This window comes from Rhea americana, unplaced genomic scaffold (assembly GCF_003343005.1).
Source record: "Rhea americana isolate MKP2758 unplaced genomic scaffold, rheAme1 scaffold_1, whole genome shotgun sequence".
NCBI classification, from domain to species: domain Eukaryota; kingdom Metazoa; phylum Chordata; class Aves; order Rheiformes; family Rheidae; genus Rhea; species Rhea americana.
The window spans coordinates 14,196,388-14,218,045 of record NW_028185038.1 but is presented as its reverse complement, the minus strand read 5'-3'; the positions used below and the strand labels follow the sequence as shown (position 1 = coordinate 14,218,045).

Genomic DNA, 21,658 nt, shown 5'->3' with positions numbered 1-21,658 from the left:
CGAGCAATAAAAGAAAAGAAAAAAGTCTTCTGCATTTCCTTTTTTTTTTCCTAACCATGCCTTTTCCCCCTTGTTTGAAGCTTCCAAAGCCGGAGTATATTGCTTTGAAAGATCACGGGCCCTGCCGAGAGTTCAAAGCCGAGCAAAGAGCCTTGCTTAAAGTTCAAAGGCTCTGCGAAGTCGCATCTTCATCTGCTTAGAATTGTTTCAGCCAGCTCAAGAGAGAGGAGAGTGCCAGGAATTTCTTCTTTTTTATTATTCTTCTTAAAAAAAAAAAAACTAATTGGAGGATGACTATGTCTCTGGTAACAAGTTTGRGGAAAGCAAAGCTGCTTAGATCAAGCGCTGCTGGAAGGTGTCTGCAATGCAGGAAGGATTTGACATGTGTTATGGCCCTGGGAGAGTGAAGCTGGGAACTACTGGAAATCAGTGAGGGATATGTAAGGGTTTCTAATGTTGAAGTCAAGAAGAGATTGAAAATGTTTGACTATACAGTCGGCAAATGGAGCAGGRAGTATGGCAGATTTGGACAACAGATTTGTTCCTAAATTGTGAGGGATGGCGTAGAGTAACACATTTTTAAGAGAGAAGATTTTCACATAGATGATAATTATCTCCCAGAAATGAATGTGTATGTTGTTTACAAAAAAATCCTGAGTTCCTGTGGAGTCTTGGCAATTCTTTGACCAGCCTCTGCAGGTCCCTGTTAGGTGGCTTGGTGGGTGAAAGCAGTAAAACGTGGCGTTGGGTGGGCTTGTGTGTTGGGGGGAAATAGGGCTTTGACTGAAGCTCAAGGCTGTCCAAGGCAATATTTAACCTAAAACCTTTTTCTACGCTGCTTAAGTGCCCTTAAGTGCTTGGTTGTCCTTCCATTTCCTATAAGCAAAATTTTGGAGGAAACGGGTTGATCTGCGGTTGGTTGGGCAGAAGCAGCACTTGCGAGAAGTTCTCTACTATCATTCGTATCACTGTTACTGTCACYTCTTTATACCTCACTTTTTTTTTCCTACAATTTGTTCAGAGTATTCCTTTGAGGTGAGGACATTTCTTTCTTTCCATTTTACCAGGGGAAGCTGGGGCACAGGGAGATTAAAGGCCAGATTTTTAAAAAGCGTGTAAGCATCTAAAGATTCAGATGGACATTGAATGATCTTTTCAGAAGAAATTCGACACCCTRTTCCTCAAAATGAATTATCCAAGGTCAGATTTAGATTTTGTTGCAAAATGCAATCTAAATCTTCCACGTCCAGACAAAACCAACCCACCAGCCTTCCTCCTACCAAGTTTGTGGGTAAGGGGCAGGTGWTGTTTTGTTTTTAAGAAATGTATGTTCTTCATTAAGCATAAACAACATTGCTCTTTCCATCCTCTTCCCCCTTTATCTCTGGGCCTTCTCTTTTATCTCTTTATATAGATAAATCTGAGCTTTCCTGAGGCAGCTTTAAAAGACCTGAGCTCAGAGGAGTGGAGCTGTCAGGGMTGTGGGCTGGGTAGGTGGTCCCGTACTACTGAGGGGCTTTAAGCTTGACTTTCTCACATGAAATTTAAACAAAACTTCCTGATGTAATGGATACAACAGGACTGGATTAAACTGTTATTAAAAGAAATGCATCTAAACACCAACTCTGGAATTCACACATTTCTTAAGGTGTTTCTGAAARCAAGGTGTGACATGCATTGCTATTGCCTTGCTTGTCTGTGGCAACACGGAGCATGCTGCAGTTTTAATGTTTCAGTGCCTTGGTGTCTAAAGAGAAGAGCAAATCTGGTGTTCTTTCTGTGCAAAAGCTTGTCTTGGGGTCACAACTTGCTCGTGAATGAGAGCTGGTTCTCAACTGACAAGCCAAAGCAAAAATAAAACAGTAATTTAACTGCTAACTAACTGATGCTGCCTGTTAAATAAATTTGTAATAATTTTTAAGGTTTCATTGCATCATCTTCTTTATACCCCCCAAAGAGGTTTAAGCAGATGTTCAGCCAGATGGGGCTGGGCAGMCGCAGCTCTCCCAGCCTCTCCTCGTTTGAGAGATGCTTCAGTCCTTTCGTCATCTTTGTGGCCCTTTGCTCAACTTGCTCCAGTTGCTGCACGTCTCTTGCACTGGGCAGCCCAGTACTGGACCCAGCAATGCAGATGTGGCCCCACCAGTGCTGGGTAGAGGGGCAGGATCACCTCGAATGACCTACTGGCAACACTCTGCCTAATGCAGCCCAGGATATCATGAGCATTTAAGCAGTGAAAATAGTTTCAAATTCAAAGTGTAGGCTTTTCATAGCGATAGCGTAGTTTATGAACTGCAGCTAACTCTTTGGATAGTCAAGGGTTTGAAGATTTTTAAAGGGGTTATTTTATGATTAAACCATGAAATTGGGAGTGTCTTTGTCTGTAGTTAGACTGGGAGTTAGGTGGCCCCTCAGGAGCTGCAGTGGAGTTAGAGGTTTTGGCTGAGTGGTGGTCTGCAAGTTTTAGTGGGGAAAATCAGTCTTTAATGATCTTTCTGGAACATTCAGATGGCAGAAAACATCCATGGAAATTCAGGGATTYGAAGAGGGTGTCAGGAAGTTTAATTCGCTATAGTGAGTGTCAGGGCCAGAGTGTAGTGGTTTGGGAATGGCATTTGGGAAAGAGGGATTCCTGTTTAGGTTAATCTGTGTAAACATGACCTCTGCAGAGTGTTTTTGAGTTGAAATACAGTGGCACTGCGTTTATGGAGTGGGTTAAAAAGAGGGGACATCTTAATTTTTCATCTCTGCTTTTTGATTCTCTGTACTCCAAACCCTCTTTCTCCACTCTCTCCAAAGACACATTTTGCAGATGGGCAGATTTAAAAGTTAGCTTGGGTGGTGGCTGGGGATGTTACTGCATTTCAAAGCCAGTGACCTTAAATCAGTAAGTGTTACCTGGAGAAGGCGAAAAAGAAGCAATGACTAGGAGGTTGCTTCTGGGAAGAAGAGGGTAGGGATACCCATCACAGAGCTGGCGGGTGGCGTGCYGTCTCCCTGGCCTCTCCCTCTGCTCTCCTACTTACTGAGTAGGAGTTTTCCAAAAGCTTTGGACAAGCTGGTTTTACTCTAAGCAGCGGGTGCTGATGTAGAAGACCCCARTTATTCAAGATCTAGAAACGTGAATGGACCAAAGATGAGTTTCGATGAGAAGCACCAAGCAATCGTTCCGTTTTTCTCACCGGTGTTCATTGTTTTACTTCTAAATGGGGCTACCAGGAAAAAATGACTCTCCAGAAGGATTTTTCCTGCTTGGGGGTTGCTTGGAGGTGCTGGTGGTGGAAGGCAATGCTGGGCTGAAATTGCCTCGCTGCTATAAACCTGATTTGTATGTATTTATTTACACTGCCGCAATATATATAATCCAATTCTGAATCACTTTTCTTTTTATTTTATTTATCGCCACCCACTACACCTATTGAATGAGTACTACCAAGCRGCAGATGTGGAAGTTGGCCTCTTTCTTCCTCGGCGTAGCGTACGGGCACACCGGCCGTTCGCTTCCCAGGCATTATGCAGGGAGTGCGAGCGGCCGGGAATTTGCTAAAAGCGGTCGTTCCTCCGCAGGGAAAAAAGCCCGTGGAAGTTCTTCAGATACTTTTACGGCCGTTAGACATTGAAAACCATTTCACAGAAGTGGCGTATTTCAGAGAGGGAGGGAAAAAAGCGGATTCTAGCAATTTTGCCCTTGCTATCTTTTCCATCTGTGTTGCGCTGTAGTCAAAATTTGCATAATAATGGCCGGGGAAGTGTTGTGGCACGCAAACGGGTGCATATTAGTTCTTAGTTGCTTTCCCCAAAAGGCTTGAAAATGCAGTAGATTTAATCTAGGTCAGGAAAAAAAAAAAAAAAAAGCAGCACACACCACTTCCATTTTGTCGGCAGAGGACATTTATAGAGAGCATTTGTATTCGCGAGGGGCCGGGGATGACAGAGCGCGGCTCCTCCGAACGCGCTCCCCGGGGCAGCCGAAGGCCGCCAGCGAACGGGGACTCGCGGCCAATTAACGGAAAGGGCCGACGTAACCCGCGAGGCACGGAGAGGAAAAAATGGAGCTCCCTGGGCTCGTTTCTCGCTGGCCGTTTGGGGGACCCCSGAGCAGAAAAAAATAATAATAATAAAGGTGGATTTCTGCAGCTTAGGGCGATGCCGCTCAAGGATTAGTCGGGAGAGAATCGTTTCCGTCTTAGTCCGTGYGCAACAGAGCAAGAGGGCAGCGCGGGTGGAAAGCAGAAATGCATCCATGCCCTAACCACCCTCTTCTTCTGTTCAGTAAAACTGAACAGGATATTAGATACTAATGCCGGAGMGGTGTCCTCCACTGAGGTTAGCTCATCGCACTTAAAATCTGGCAGTCTGAATGCTGGAAGAGGCTTTCGTTGCTCTGCACCGAGCTTGATCCRTTTGAAAACGGTTGTTGCCCAAGCAGCTCCCCAAATTGCTGTAGCCACAGGGCTTTTCCGTGGCTTTAGCAGAAGAGGATTTTTGATGTCTTCGTCACCTTTTGGCAAACGGAAGCGTAGCTGATGGTGCGTCCAGCTGCAAATCACACAGGAAAAAAAAAGGGGGGGGGGGGAGAAGCAATCCTCCTTAACTTCCCAGCTCGAGCTGCGCCGGCCTGAGAAGGAGCTGCCGTCCCAATTGAGATTCCAGGCACGCATGGAGCCAGCACCSGGGCTGCGTGCAAACGCGCGGACAAAAGTGAGCTTCGGCCGCAGAAAGGAAGAAGCAGGGGCCTTCGCTGCCTTGATCTGGCAGCGCCTCCGAGTCCAAACGCCRCCGTTCACAGGATTTTCAGTTCACACCGAGAGGACTCGGTCGCCGTCCCGCATGCGAATGCGCGCGGCATTGAATTTGGCTGCCAGCGTCCCGCTGCTGGCTCCAARAGTACAGCGCTCAATCATCCGATGGTTGTGAGAGCTGTTTCGAAGCATTTATTTTATTGGCCTAAGAGGTAAAGCAAATTTCCTACTTTYAAGTCACTGCAGGCTTTGCAGACGTGCTGATAAGCTCTTGGGTTCGGATCCTGGCAGCGGGTGATAATATGTGCAACATGGGCGAGCTCCAAATTGATAAATTTGGACGGGGGAAACTATGAAAACTCATAAATCAGATCGGAGGTGGCCACGTTTGTCAAAGCACAAARTCCTGGCCCGGCGACCGAGCCCCTTGCGCAGGCTCCAGCGCCGGTAGCCGGTAGCGTGGGCTATGCTGCCGTCGCCGACCGGCGGAGCACCGACTTGTTCACCACTCACAACGACGCCTGTCAACAGCTCTCGCTGCAACTGCGAGAAAGAGATAAAAATGACTGCGCAACCGAGCTTCTGTCGGTGGCTTGCACCAGGCTGCGCCATGTCTCTTGGCCAAACCAACGTGCTGGCACAGACCCGCATAACCGCTCCGCTGGGCAATGGCACCAGGATTTCGGGTGCCTAAGGAGAGGCTCAGACAGCAGAAATAGCACAGGGGCGCGTGTCTCGTGGTGGGAAGTCACTGATGACTCTTTGAAAAGATCCCATTGCCCTATGGAGAATTTAGAAAGGGTTTGAGAACTTGGTAAATGAAGTTTCTCAGTGAAAAGCTCCATAAGTTTTCATAGTTCTACAAAGGGCACAAATGCTTGATTTTGCTGGCACCAGAAAATCAAAAGCATGGATGTGGTGGTGCAAGATCCTCTCCCTTCTCTCCTTTTCTTCCTCTATCCCTAACTTCTACATGATGGTTTCAAAAACACAGGTAAAGTCCTCCCTGTATCCAGTCATCTCTTGGTGCTGACTGAAGTAAAGTTGTCTCTAGCCATACGCTAACCAGTCGCCCCCATCAGTGTGCATCTAAACAGGTTTGTGCGGATCTGCATGGTTCATTCAGCATTTTTTTGTTTCCATGGGTACAAAGATGAGAGGTCTCGTGCTGCTGTAAATGTGGTTCCCCAAAGAGGCTCATTGTAGAAGTTCTCCAGGATGGGAGGGGAGGAGGTTAGCACTGCCAGGCTTCGAGTTATTTGGACATCAGAGAAGTTTAGCTGTAGTTCAAGCCGCTGTCAAGTTTGTTGGGAGTGAAGCCAAGATTACACGTGCAGGGGGATGGCAAAAAGTTTTTTTTTTTTTTTTTAGTCTTAGTAGGAAATATGTGTTTTCCTTTCCAGCAATGGCACTGATGTCTTTGGTAATGTGACATTTTCTTAGATAAAATGGAGGAAATGGAGGAAAGTTGCTTCCTAGCAATGCTTCAGCGAGGGAGAGCTACTGATGTTCAAGCGCAAATGAGCCCTGGTCTCTTAAATAGGGGTTTTCCCTTGCAGTATTTCTGCAGAAACAGCTGAATTCTGAATTTTCTCCTATGGAATGTGGCTCTGAGCCAAAAGGATTTTAACACTTGAGGCATCTTCAAAGCCAGTGTGTTGGAAACACCACGGTTTGCATAACTTGGCAGCAAGCACCTCCAGAAAAGCCATAGGCTGAGCCCGAGAATTTCCTTCGGGACCGCGCGTCCTTTTGCCTTTTCCGTTCTCCTGGGTTTGCTTATTTTCTTCTCTCTCTAGCCCAGCCCCAGCCTCCTTAGCAGATAGCTTCGGAATTGACTGTCCACAGCTGGTGCCCAGTGTGCTCCTCAAACCGCCGCAAACCTTTTGTTGTGGTTCTTTAATCCGGGTACAACGAGTACAAATCAAAATGATTTTACTCCTGTGCATTTTCAGGTGATCTGGGAGCTTTAGCAGGCACCATCTTCGAGATGGTCTGATGACCTGCCTAAAACATATTTCCCGTTATGCTACTTTTTTCTCCCAGTCTTTGTTTCCAGAGATATTTTTCTCTCCTGCACTCTTACTTCCTAAAAATGGCTAGTGAGTATTTCAATGTATATACATCTGTCAAGTGCTGTTCATTCAAGTAGTGCCAAGAATGACCAAACCAGTAGATTTTTTCTATATCTGAATAGCTAGAATCTAAAATAAACCCATTTGGACTGCCGGTAAAGGACAGCACAATTGCCCACTTGCGACGTCTGTTTGATCCTTCCCTTCAAAGTCCTCTCCTGTGGTTTAAAAGCTTTATATTAAACATCTAGAAAACCTAATGAAGAGATGGTAATAGAAAATGTACTACAGGACTGGCTAGCAAGGTGGAGACACATCATCGTGTCTTCTCAAAGTTGTGTTATTGAATGTTACCAATTCTGGTTTGGTCCCCATCTTCATTCTGGAGTTAAATCATTTAAAAGTACCGAGTTTGCCATCAGCAAACAGACATCGTCGGCAGCATGGAAAGGGTTAAGCGTGCGTTACCTGCCTGCCAGCGTGTTCTGTGGCCTGGAAGTGCTTTCCTGTGTTTGTCCGGGATAAACTCACCGTAATCCGGCTGGGATAGGTGCCCACCTTTGCTTGCCGTAATGGTACCGATCGTGGCTGCCCAGCCCCAGGGAGCGCTGGTGGAGAGACGGACAGCGTGAGCCGAGCACCAGGCGGTGCAGGGGCGTCCTGGGTCTGGCCCTGGTTTCCAAGGTGGTTTTAGCCATCGCCGCGTGGGTGCTTGGGGTCTCYGCTGGTGGCATGCGCCGGTGCACGTTTGCTCCCGTGTCCCCTTTGCTGTTATTTCCATGCTAAGAGACAGGATGTTTTCCAGGCCGRTAAGCGCTGGGAAGGCAGTGCTCGCTGCCCAAAGGACGGGCTGCCTTACCTAGGCTCTGCGGGAACGGCAAGGCTGATGCAGAGGTCCGAGAGCCAGGCTTGCTGCYGCTTGCTGTTTTACTTCTGCTATGCATCTGGAGTTGCAACAAATCTGCAGTTAAGGCAGTAGCACTGGTTTATCATTCATCAGAAAAAATTGCATGCTCTAGCTTGATGCGAAGCAGGTTTTTACTCTGATAGCACCTTCTGCCTTCCAAGCAGCTTTCACCCTCCCACCATGGTTKGGTCCCGAGTCACCCAGGGCAGCTGCAGAGCTCCTTCACAGCCTTGGGGTCACCTATTCAGCCCCCAGGTGGGAGCTACTCATGTGCATGAGACAAGGGCCGCGCTCCGTCCCACCATGTCTCCCTCAGACCACGCAGATGGAGCGTGCAACCAAGCAGAAAGAGAAGGGAGCTAAAGCCCAAGCTATGGCACAGCTATTAGCTGTGGCAGCTAAACCCGCTGCCTTCCTGAAGGCTGGGCAGGGCGAGCAGAGTCTCCCTGTTGCCAGCCATCAGYGATCTCTGGTATCTCGTCCATGGAGAAGTCCCCTGCATCTTATCTTCCTTCTTGCAATGGAGGTGGGTGTCCTACCTCCAGTCCTAGCTGGTTTTAAATGAGGAGAGCAACCTTTAGATCTTACAGGTAGGGTCCTTTAAATAAGGTCTTGATTTAACACAGTTTTCTGATGTGGATGCAACCCTGAATTCCTACAGCTCTGAGCTTGCCATGCTGCTTATATTCAAAGTTTAATAGGGAGCCTTCAGAAAAATGTAACCTTATTTATACTGCATAAAGCCAATTGGATTTTGGTTAACTTAATTTCTAAGTGGTTACAGTTCACTAACAATGTAGGTGTGCTATAGAGGCAATGCACAGGGGGTGACTTTTTATTTTAAACCATGCAAGCTTTTCTTTTATTCATGTCATTCAGGCAGCCTCCTGATAATTCGCATTTCCAGCTTTCATAATGYGTTGTTCCACCAGTGTTTTTTCACCCTCCCTATTGTACTCTCACAAATCATACTCACTAATTTCTGAAAGCTTTTCATTTCTCTCTATAGGTTGTTGTTTCGTAACATTTTATACAAGAAAAGCTGCTCTTGAGGCACAGAATGCACTGCACAATATTAAAACTTTACCTGGGGTGAGTACCTTTCCTTTTTGATCCTAATTATTTTATCGCTGGAAAAATAGCCCTTTGGCTCAGGATGCTCGTTAGTGCCCCAGCTGACCTTGATCTCGTCAAGGGAGGGTGGCTAACCTGATGGTCTGTACTGCAAGTGTGCCATCCCAGCAGCAAACTCACTAGCTGTAAAGATAGTTGCTTTTCTCTAGACCATCCCTTGGCTGGAAACAGGGCTGATTCCTGCAAAATAAAGGTAGAGTCAATTAAAAAAAAAAAAAAATAGCAGGGGGAAGGAGCGGGGGAAAAAACATGGGATGGGAAAGCAAAAGCACTCCAGCTGTGGGTTTTTTCTATTTGCAAAATGGGAGAGAGGAGGGAAATGCAAGGCGGCTTTCGCAGAGGCGGTTGCCGAAGGGCAGTCTGCATTCGCTGCCCGCGGAGGTGCCGCCGCCGCCGCCGTGCCCTGCTGCCACCCGAGCAACCCGCTGCCRCGCACACGTCCACGCAGCGGGGGGTTGTATCGCGGCACGCAAGGACGTCGCTCGGAAATCTTCTCGCGTTCCGATTTGTTCCGCTGGATGCGGCCGAGCGTTTTTGCCGGGGAGCAGAAGGGGAAAACGTTTCCTTCTGGGCGCTCTCGGGAGCGCGGGCGACGCCGGCGGCGGGCGCCGTCCCCGAGCGCCCCAGCTGCGGGCGGCGAAGCTGCCTCGGCGCTGCCCCGCGCCTCCTCGTCCCTCCGCTTCGTTGTGGCTAGTGAGCACGGAGCAGGCAAAGAGAACACTGTGCCTTTTTATACAAAACTCAAAAATGGAATAATTTTTAATGCTAGGTCTTTAGCCATTAAGATTTATCTTTGCAAGCTCTTTTTTTGCCTTCCTGAACTTTTTTTTTTTAAGGAAATGGGGAAATGACATTCCTATGATGCAGGGTCCCAGGCTGTAAAAATACTCCCAATACTGCACAAGTTGTTAAGTTGTCACTTTGATATAAGTCGTTCCTCCTACATCTCCAAGGGATGTCTCTAATAAACAGCAACAACTCAAACRCAGATTAACTTTGCAAACGACCCAGTGTCCGTTATATAACAGAGTTATATTTTGCACAGACTGTACGCTGACATTCAGCATATATGAAGATCCTGTTACGATGCATCTGCACGATCCCAAAATAACTTCCTTTAAGCACTCTTTAGAGTTGGGGCATGCATCTTGAAAACACTTCACTGGAGCAGGATTCTCCTGATACGAATTTTACCGATTTTCGTGTTGCTCGGTCTGGTTCACTAGGTAGTTTGCAGTGAACCAGCAGGAATGAGTAGCGCACAGGCCCATGCGCAAAACAGTCCATACGAGTAGGTAGAAGCAACCTCCGAGCAGCTTGACAACAAGGGATAAATTCGGATCAGGTTTCTTTTGGCATCCAGTGCCAGAACGATGATATGGAGACCTAGGAGACAAAAAAAATCTGTGCATTCCACTTTTACTATAATGTAAGCCCACTGCAGATAAGGTGCATTCCTGAAATAGCCCGGGGAAAAAAAAATCAGAGGCGAAGGCAGGTGGCTCGTTAATTTAACGAGTTACGGTGGAGGCCGGAGCAGGGTGCAGCAGGGGATGCAGCGCGGCTGCTTTTTTCCCTGCTGCGGAAGGGCGGACAGGAGCACTGCTACCCCAAGGCTATATTCGTAGCCAGGTTAGTTCTGGTCCTTGTCGCTTCGTTGCTTAAATGAAGACCTGCTCCACGTGGCTCAGTATGTAGGTTTTGGATCGGCTCTTGTGAAGCCCAAGAAAGTGCTCGTGTAGTGCAAGATCCATCCACCAGCCAAGGCTGAACGTTCACTTTAAGTTAGGTGGGTATTGGAGCAACGGCTGCCCTGCGCTGTCATTATATCTACMTTTTGGGATGGGCCTTGACAGAGACATGAAAATGTGAACATTGAACAYTCACATGAACATTGTTCACACTCTGTTCCTTTGAGCCGCAGCCTTTTAGTGGACACGAAGAAAATAGGACCAGACATAAATGATTAATACAGACTCTTGGAAGAAAATATTGCAGGGTGCCTTGCTGTTTGATTACAAGCCTTGGAATTAGTCAACATTTCCATAATTCTAAACCAATATACACCTGTTTTCCCACTGTGATGTGAAGGCACAACTTAATTTAACAGAAACCCCACTGTGCTAAATCTCTCATTAAATATCAAGCCAGTTCTGTAATTTAAAGTTGCAGCACCACTATTTTAACTGAATTGCCTTTGTATTATGAAATTAATAAGAACTTAATGATGCACTTTGCTGTATTCCCTCAGATTTTTTCACAGCAATGAAACAAAAAAGAAAGATAAAGAAGAAAAATATGTCACCAGCTGACATCTCAAAGCTTTTTTGGTTTTAATCATTTTCCTGGGGATAAAATTCATTTTAAAGAGTTTTTAAAAAAAAAATTAAAAACTTTCAGCCTAAGTAGGATCAAACATCTTCTTTCTACTCCTGATTATRTAATCTCCCTGTTCGTCCTAAAGTTCCTTGTCGTATAATGGAGCTTTTATCTTCCCCCCAAAATGTATTTAGATATCACTTGTTACAGTAACATTTCTACGGGGTGGAGAGGAAGAAACATCATGTTTGAGAAATGCAGGCTGATATATGATGCGTATCAACAAAAAGGAAAAGTTCCCTTTTGGTACTGGCATCAGGAGCAGCCGTTATGTTTTATAAATGAGCAACATGAATTTCTGGAAGTTATTTCAAATACAACATTCGGGTGGCTCCAGCTCATAGGGGTGCGGTTTGTAATATTTCAAGTTACAGTCATTTTTTCCAGCGTGAAAGTTGCTTTGGATTTTATTTTTAAAAGTGGAGGGGAGGAAGAGAAGCTTCTCGGTTTGAACGTAACAGTGATTGTAGGAGCATGTTTCTTTGGGACGAGGTGCAGAGCTGAGACCTTACCCACTCTCATCTCATGACCTCCCATCTCATGRTCAGGAATCTCATGGCCTTGTTAGAGGTGTTTAACTTCCAGTCCCTAAACAAAATCGTCTGAGAAAGTCCTCCCATCTCTATTCCGTACCTTTTTTTGTTTGTTTTACCATTAATATAATATATTAGTTTAAAAACAGAATACGCTCTGCTTTGCTCATGTAAAAAAAATAGTTTGCTGAGRTTTGCTGGCAAAAGTTATCTGGAGATTGATATCTCAAGGACTATTTGTCAGTGTATTCTTGAASCTCAATATCTGAATAAATGCACCTTTAATCTCATGCAGAAGCAGTTTGGAATTAGGAATCTACTGGAATCTATTTGRAAAACCTAGACCTGAATTTCTTTAGATTCTGTATTTTATATTTGAAGTTAGATTCATTTGACACAGCAATGATCATTTCTTGTCCGTATACATAATCTTAGCTATAAGGATAAATGCAAAAATATCACAAAAATATTTAGTGTTTGGCCCTGATTTAAGTCCCATYGTTCCTGTGTGTTTAACTAGTCTCAGTTAACACCCATCCTAGAGTTTTACCTGGTTCTTCATTCAAGTGTGATAGGCATATCCCTAGCAGCAGTGAGTCCTTTGTACTGAGGTCCTGGCATGGAATTAGGACATTAGCTTTATGAACCAACTTAATTACGAGTGTATCAGTGGAGAAAWACAGTTTGAAGAAAGCACTTAAAATTTTAACAGCACGGAGGAGTTTGTGGACTCTTACTATCTTGTAAAATATTAATGGCCTCTTTTTTTACCAGATGTTGTAAAGGAGAAAATTTTCAATTTTTTACATTGTAAGAATCACTGCTAGTTTTATTAAATACCATTTATGTGACAGGGAAACATGACTGCCTTAGAGGGATTTTTTCCTTAGGGATGCTGTGCTAGCTGGTAAGAAACCTCAGGTCCCGCTTGGGGTGTAGATTATGCAAAAATATTTTTAAAGAGGAACATAGATTATTGCTGTGTTTTGGTGCCCTTTGAGAAGATGGTATGCTCTGCCCTCCAAGGAGCTGAGSAGATAAACCCTTTTGCTTAATTTGGACAGGATACCTGGGTTTCAGATATGAACTGAGGTGAGACCGAAACCTCCTAAGTTTAGAGAAGATCAACCATAAAGATTTTGTTTGGCTCTATATCCACTTCTTGATAAAATCCTGTTTGTCCCACCAGAAGTAAACACCAAATTTGTTTCTGCTCTCCACTTTCCATCATGCTCCTTTCTAATGACTCCTTTCTGGAATAGCATTTTAATATTCAGTGTGTTTCTCTGCTTTAGGCCTTATGTGTTGTCAGTACTGTGTGAACATTAGGTAAAAATTACCTGTAATAAAAAGGTAATCATCCAATATGATTTGAATAATAGCCTGAATAYGGGATATCAGTGACTTTGAGAGATTTTGACAAACTGAAAGGAAATTCAAACAGCAATTAAATTAGTTAAGGGATTGGACTGATTGATTTATGATGACAAATGAAACTAATTCAGTACCCATATAGCATGGCCAAGTTAATGAAGGATCAGAGAAGTCTAGAACTACTTAAAGGATAAAAATAACCAGCTGGGAAAGTGGAGAATTCCCAGTGAGTGTCTATTCCTGGTAACTGGGCTACATGACATTGAATGARGTTGAGAAAGTGAATCTGGCCCATTACTTGCTTTAAGACACTTTTTAAATGCAGCCACTTAATGATACGTTTTTTCCAGCTCAGAAGTTCCTTTTTGTTACACAAATGTGCCACTGTCACTTCTACCTCTCAAAAAAGAAGTTGCATTGACATTATCAATTAAATGAAAATGAAGTATTTGCCCAAAATTCAGATGCCATGATGGAAAGATTATGTTTGCATTTACCTTTGCTGTGAAACACAGAACGCATCACCAGCCCTGAATTCAATATTGCACAAAACTGTAAAAAGTGACAAAGTAACTTAGGAGCCTAATGAAATCTGAGTAAGTAGCTGAACTTGCAGCTTCACAGCAAAACGATATACGATATATGTTGTGTGGGCACAGGGAGATGGGCATATTCGCTTAGTAAAAATAGCTTCTCTGAGTTGAGCAAAACATTTCATTCGTAACTATATTGTCCCTTTTTATTAATGAAAGTTGAGGGCCAGATTCACCTTTTCTTACTGTCTGATCACAGAATCACAAAATGTTTGGGATTGGAAGGAAGCTCTGAAAATCCTCTGATGAAACCCAGTAGCTCAAGCAGGGTCTCCTAGAGCAGGTTTCCCCGGACTATATCCATTTGGGATATCAATGTCTCCAAGGATCTCCAAGACTCAGAAACCTCTCTGGGCCACCTGTTCCAGTGCTCAGACACCCTCACAGTAAAGAAGTTTTTCCTCATGTTCAGTCAGAGCGTCCAGTGTTTCCGTTTCTGCCTCCTGCCTCTTGTCTTGTTGCTGGGCACCACTGAAAATAGTCTGGCTCTATCTTCTTTATTCCCTCCCATCAGGTATTTATATGTGTGGATAAGATCCCCCTGGAGCCTTCTCTTCTGCAGGCTCAACAGTCCCAGCCCTCCCAGCCTCTCCTCATATGAGAGATTCTCCAGGCCCTTCATCATCATTGTAGCCCCCAGCTGGACTCACTCCAGCAGGTCTGTCTCTCTGCTGTACTGGGGAATCCAGAATTGCACACAGCACCCCGGATGTGGCCTCACCAGGGCTGCATCGAGGGAAAGGATCAGCTCTGTTGACCTGCTGGCAACACTCTGCCTAATGCAGCCCAGGAGACCATTGGCATTTAACCAGTGAAAATAGTTTCAAATGCAGAGCGTAGCTTTTCATAGTGACAGCGTAGATTATAAACTGCAATTTACTGTCTGGATAGTCAAGGGTTTGAAATTTTTTAAAAGGATTGYTTTATGATAAAACCATGATATTCTTGATACTCCAGGTGGGGCCTCACCAAGGCTGAGCAGAGAGGGAGGATTACCTCCCTTGACTTGCTGGCAATACTCTACCTAATGCAGCCCAGGATACCAGTGGCCTTCTTGGCCATGAGGGTGCATTTCTGGCTMATTCTCAGCTTGCTGTCCACCAGAACCCTCAGGTCCTTCTCTGTRGAGCTGATCTCCAGCTGGTCGGCACCCAGTGCATGGAGTTATTTGCCCCCAGATGCAGGACTTGGCATTTCTCTTGACTGAACTTAAAGTGGTTTCTCTCTGCCCATTTCTTCAGCCTGCTGAGGTCCCTCTGAATAGCAGCACAACCATCTAGTGTATTACCCACTCCTCTCAGTTTTGTGTCATCTGCAGACTTGTTGAGTGTGCTCTCAGTCCCATCATCCAGTCATTAATGAAGAGGTTAARCAGTTTTGTAGCCAGTATCGACCCCAGGAGTACACCACCAGTGGCTAGTCTCCACCTGAACTTCACAACCTTCTGAGCCTGGCAGTTCAGCCTGTTCTCAATCCACCTCACTGTCTACCTATATAGCTTGTACTTCACCGGCTTGCTTATGAGGATGCTATGGGAAATGGTGTCAAAAAGCCTTAGTAAAGTCAAGGTAAACAACATCCACCGCCTTCCCCTCATCCACCAAGCCAGTCATCTCATCTCTGAGTCATCTCATCAGCCATAGCATTAGGATAGTTTTCTGGGATGCAGAAGAATGGAGTTCACATCCTGTCTGGCTTATTTGCTGTAAGGGTGTAACTTTAATTCCCCTAACAGTGCCCTCACCACCAGACTGCTCAGTTGAGATTGGGGGTCACTATTTCTTCTTTTGACATTGCTCCACTGTGTATGAAAGTATTAAACTCTCATGGGGCTCAGAGAGAGCAAATAAAAACACTTGGTTGCCTAGTATTGAAGGCAGTGATTCAAGAATTGTGATATCCGGATGTGAGTTCATGCTCCAGTAAGTATTTTTATTATTTGGAAAAGCTTCAAAGCTTGGAAGATGGTCCCCCAGAATGTGCATACAATAATAATCTGGCAAGAAGACCCATTGGCGTGAATCACTGGGGAAAGGAGACTAAACCTTGGTCTGCCGTACTCCAGGGGAGTGATGCCCCAGTCTAGTCCCTGGGGTACGTCAAGAGGGCACTGAGCTGCGCAGCSTGTAGGCATCAGGGAGCTGTTTCAGATCCTGGGTGTTCATCCMGAAGGGTTCTTTTTGCATGGTGTAGTAGATCTGCTGAGAAGCAAGGGTACACTAGCCCAGCTGCAAATGCAGTTAGGTGCAAGCCAGCGTTTTTAGATTGCTCTTTTGGAGTAGCTCAGGATTTTCTGCACAGCTTTGCAGTATAATAATACTGGGATGGAAACTAAGTAATGCAAAATACTGGCTTAACCTGAGAAAGTTTTCCTGATGTGAAGCCCATCATCAAAAGGCCAAACTGCTCTAACATGTGATGCTGTAYTTTACCTCTAATTTCCATAATTCCGGACAGTTGAGGTCAACACTTCCCAAAATGCCTCAGGATTTTTATGTCCAGCTTAGAACATCTTAACCTGCTTTTCAGAAAGGTTCAGCTATCTATTCACAGAAAATCAGTTTCAAGCTGGGTACCCAAAAATCATTGGCCATTTGCAGAGCAGTCTTCTGTGCACTTAAGAATGGGAAAGTCTGAGCAAATTTGAGAGGCCTCTAGGGTATTGCAGTGCTCACCAAGACTTAGGCAGGATGTTTAGCTAGGGCTAATAGCCCAGCAACTCTCTTAAACCGCTATTCATCTTCCTGCTGGTGTTAGCTGTTTTCCGTTAGCCAGAACAGAAAGTACAGGTGCTTCAGTCAGCCTCATTAGCACCATGACACAAGCTATTAAAATTGTCTTGATAATGAAAAAAATAGTTCAGGGAGCCTTCCTAGCYGTCTGACAACTTCTATGTGTAGGGAAATTAGAAAGGCAAATCATAAACAATGTCGCAGGCGTCAAGGGGTAACATTGTTAGAGATGCCCTTGGATGCCATTTACCTGCCTCAGTTCCCATGGCTCTGAGTTATGTTGTGACTAAAGAGCCGGGGCTCCGTGACATGTTCTAATGGAGATGTTTTCTCACAAAACATCCTTCTATGAGTGCCGAACCCTGCGAGTTCTGCAGCTTTTTGCAACGATCCGTGCTCGATTTGTAGTCATCCAAGGGATCACAGAATCACAGAAGGGTTGAGGTTGGAAGGGACCTCTGGAGATCATCTAGTCCAACCCCTCTGCTCAAGCAGGGTCTCCTAGAGCACATTGCACAAAGTGTTGTCTCATCTCATGCTTATGCTGTCATGGTGGAGCCTCATGTTGAGGAATCCTTTGGTAGTTTTTTCCTACCTCAACTGGGTTTAGAAGCACTGTGCCGTTGTATGTGCCAAAGGTGGGACAAGAGAGAAAACATAAGCTCTGTCCTCTTTGCACTGTTAGAAATCCTGGGATGCTTCCTGGAAAAYCCAGTGAAACTGGATGGCTTGACCACATCTCCTGCTCTAATATCACAGTTTGGGCAATTGTGTGCTTTCTAATTAAAAATAATTTTTTAGACCGAGAAAGATAACTAATTTTTCACTTGTTCTCCTAAKAAAAATTATCATCTTTCTCAGCTCTCAGTTGGAAGAGCTGCTCTTTGGCTACTCTTGTCCTGGGTATGGAGCAAGTGGTCCTTTCTCCTTTCCCAGCAGCATCTCTGGAGCTGCAGTCTGGCAAGCTCCGGGTGCGAGCGCCTCCCTGCTGTAATGTCATTTCACCTGATAAACATCGGAAACCTTCCAGCACATAAAAACGTGCTGTGATTTCCCACCCTGAAAAGTTAAGTGAGAGACAACCCCTAGCTGCAGAGGCTATATTTCAGGACAAAAAAGGAATTTGATTTAGCGCCAGCGTTTGGTTGTCAGGTTGCCTCCTCTGTTTTTCTAGGGCAATTAATTAAAAAGGCAAAAACTGCAAAATAAATAAAAAGGAGGATGAAACAAGGTCCTGAGTGGTGATAAACAAAATGTAGTTTCCTTTGTGGTTGATTTTTATCCAGCTGCAGCCAAATATCAAAGTGATATCAAAGGAAAGCTACCCATTAATTAATTCAGGCTGGCTTCGCAAAGCGAGCCGGAGCCTTGGCCGGTACGTGATTCCGACGACTCCCTAATCTTCGTGGGGTGTCGTTCAGAGCGGCATTAAAGYAGCTTGCAGTCAGTCCCAGCTCTCGCCCCCCCGTTAGCCCGAGATGGGCTCTCTCTCGTCGCCGGAGGGGACGCGGGGTGTGCAGGTGAGCGTTGGAGCGAGCGACTTCTCTGGGTTTTTTGCAAATGGAATTTACAGTGTATCGGGGGATCTTGTGAATACCGTTCGCCCGGGTCTGCTTGCAACCGTTACAAGAGCCCGTTGCAGCGAATGGAAATCTTCTTGTGAAGGAGAAATAAAGGAAAAGGAAAGAGAGAGAAAATAAAGCGCCTYGTGTTTGAAAGGAGTAATAGCAATCTTTTTTAAAGGATGAGTGGAGCCTTATCATTGATTTAAAGATAGGGAACACAGGATTTCTGAGTTACAGAAAATAAGATTGGAGGGGAAAAAAAGATGCTAATCAGAGGATGAGATTAGTTTTTAACCAAGACCTGGAAGCCCTGTGCCACCAGAAGCGAAGCCYGCAATTGTGCGAAGCCAAACACGTGGGTGCTGCCTGCTCGGAGGGCACCCGTCGGTGGGCTCTGAGCCGTGCGCCGAGCTTCCAGCTGCGTGCTACCTGGATATTCCCATTCGGCCGCGAACGCCTCCGGTGATTGAATGCAGTTTGTGTCCTGCGTTCCAGACCATCACTTGAGCGAGCATCCACCAGACGGCAACTAATGCTGTTTTGTGGCCGGTTCATGACAGCGCCTCGGAGGAAGATGCGCTGTGTTGTGATACAGTGCGCTCGTTCCGAGTGCTGCGAGGCGGAGGGAGAGGATAAGTGCCGTGCCGGGGCTTCCCGGCCAAGCAGGCCCGGCAGCACGGAGGGCRGCGGTGTGTTTCTTTCCTCCGGGGTGACGCGTTGGTACTGCCCCAACGCCGGTGACAAGTGGGAGTTGTTTCAGATTGTACGCTGAATTGAGGATTTACRGTCGTAAGAGGTGGGATAAAACTTCGATCAAGTATCAGGGAAACCAGTATCTCTCCAATTAGAATAATCTTCTAAAGGAAACAGAGTTAAATCTCAATCCTTAGGGGCATTTGGGGTAGGAGAGARTTAGAAAATATATGACAGACAATAATACTGTATTGGCATTAAGTCATTCGAGATGAGCTAATGGATTTTTTCATCTCTCATTGCTGCAATTGCTAAGTGAAGGAAATTGCTGTGCTTGTCTGAATATAGAATCCTCCTATTTGTCTGTACAGAAATACATGATTAACCAGAAAGAAAGATGTTGGTAAGAGTTACAGTCAGTTTAAAAGCTCTGCTCGTTTGCTTCTGTTTGGGGGGTTTTCCGGGTTGCTTGGGTGGGCACRTCCTTTGCCACTTGGGACCGTATCCATATTCCAAAGCACGACATGATTTAAAGGATGATCCCGGTTTAAAGGCAGCACCATAGCTAGCAGCTCTCATGTCTGGCACTTGTCTTCCTCCCTGTTGACGGGGAGCCAAAAATAGTGAGTCTTCTCTGCATCCGCACCGCCTTCCCTGGTGCTTTCCTTCCCCTGCGCCAGCTTCACGGAAGTTGTGACAGCCGTCAAGGTGCATTAGCGAGGTTCAGCGTTGGCCAAGAAGCTGGGAGTTGGAGTCACCCCAGTGCCAGCATTGCTGCCTCCGGAGCAGGTGGGACGGGTGATGTGGGAGCTGTTAGCTCAGTTTGGTTTGAGGGGACCCTCCTGATCATGCTGCTTGGCCTCGAGCTGTTCTACCTGCAGCCGCCTTTGCAGAGAGCTCGCTTTGACCTTCGGGCCAAACATCTTCATGAAGATGTTACTCTTGGAGCACAAGGCAAAGGAAACTGCTAATTGAGTGGGAAAGCAACATGAAGAATAAATAAGAGAAGTTAGCTTTGCACAGGGTGGTGTTTATGAAGCACATTTGGTGGGTTTTTCAAGGGAATCAGGGGGCTTAGTCTCAGGAAAAATGTTCTAACGTTCATCTTTGGATTCAGACGCTAATACAGAGCTTTGCAAATAGGTGGAGGCAGGTTGATTKTGGCTCTGTTGTTCCCGACACTGTCCCTTTTTACTAGCGAAAGCTTAATCTCACTCTCTAAATAACACAGCCAGCTGGAACTGATTCTTTAAAAATATATGATTTTGCTAATATTGCCCTTTTAATCTGTTCATTCAGCTTCCCAAGCACCTATTGGGAGAAATATATAAATCTGTTAGATTTCCTTAGGATTAGCGTGATGAATGCTAATGTATGCTGCATGTTTAATATGAGTACAAAATACCTTCTTTATCCCAAATGAAAGCCCTGGCAAGCTACATTAGCTACAGAGATGCTAAAAAAAGAGAGAAGAGAATGAGTTGAATGGTCAAAAATTGCAGTTACTTACTACAGTGGTCTTACTGCTGTTTGTAACTGTATATAGACACAGCTGGATGCTCCTATATTCTCGTGGACGGTGTGTATTTGTGTGTGTCTGGGGTCTGAGGCTGCAGTAACATTCTGTCTTCAGCGATGGATCAAATATCTGGCTATCTTTCCTCATTCTCTCTCTGCAGCCAGCTTATTTTGCCACTGCAGAGTATTGGCATAGCATCGAGAGCTTTTATTTGGATGCCGATCCTGGAGAGCTATGGAAAATGTCTATACTTCAGCGCACAGAGAGCTTAAATAAAATCTATGAGCCGTATCCTCACTTGGCGTAAAACATTATGGCCCCACTGGCTTGGCAATAAAACCATGCTGATTTACTCCAGGTGATCTCAGTCCAGAGAGTAAGATTTTTGATCTCTTCATTCGCAGCCCCCTTCCTAGCTGAACGTCCTGGCCATTCCCTGCAATATTTAAATACGCATGTTGACAAGTAGTTTGGGGCTTGTGTCTGACCTTTCCAGAAATCTGGATTAGTCTGTATTTGGTAACAGGGAGAAATCTGACTGACGGGCTGCTGGAGACAAGGGAATTGTGAATAAAGAAATGCAGGCTGGGCTCGGAGCTGCTCTGCACCTTTTCTAAGCGAAAACTGCAGTAGCCCCCTGTCAGCACTGCCAACTCTTCCTATAAATCGTACTGTTCGCTCTAATTTAAAAGGTGGGCTTTCAAYAGAAGTTATAATTTGGATGCTTTTTTGGCTTATTTTAGACTTACCTCAGTCACACTCTTTAACTATAAGATGTTCTCGCTGTTGCATTGAAATGCAAATATGARGGCTTTCCGACGAGAACTTTAAAAAGGCATCATGTAAAAAAAAATCCCATAGCCTCGAATTTGACTTTTGTGCCAAATAATAGACTCTAGTTTCTGTCAGAAGAGGAGACCAAGTGCGGTGCTGGAACAAGGTGACCTCCTATCCCACAAAAAGAAGTGGGTATAAGAGGCACTTTAGAAAATGCARGAGAAAAATCTGTGATGTACAACCGAGGAAGTGGTTGAGGATGATTTCCTTCTTACTGAACGAAAGCCAAAGAAGAAGATACTTGGAGAGGAGATGATGCTGACAAAGAAACAAGGGAGCCCTGGCTAGCCTGTCTTGCCTTTCTCAAACGTTGCCATCCCTGGTTGTTCCCTTTAAAGGGTTGTTTCCTGAATTTCAGCTTGGCAAAGGTACAGGATGTTGCTGAGCAGAATCACATGATGTTTTCCTCGAGTATAGTTCACAGAGGAGACAGTACATGGAAGCCCAGAATGGAGTAAATCTTAAAATAAAACTTCTGCAAAACAAGCATTTAATATCCTGGTAGCGGTGCTCTGAGTCACAGATGAGTTTTTTGTTTTACATTACAAAAGACGCCGCATATTTTTAAGTACCTT

General features: G+C 45.2%; 1 protein-coding gene across 7 annotated transcripts in view; it reads left to right on the top strand.

Moving 5' to 3' along the window:
- Nucleotides 1–21,658, top strand: part of CELF2 (CUGBP Elav-like family member 2) — a 326,855-nt gene that overhangs the window by 229,090 nt on the left and 76,107 nt on the right. For all 7 annotated transcript variants that reach the window (XM_085299437.1, XM_085299422.1, XM_085299428.1 and 4 more), the window contains one exon: nucleotides 8,734–8,816. In XM_085299437.1, the coding sequence (XP_085155563.1) occupies nucleotides 8,734–8,816 (83 nt within the window). The remainder of the gene's footprint in view (nucleotides 1–8,733; nucleotides 8,817–21,658) is intronic.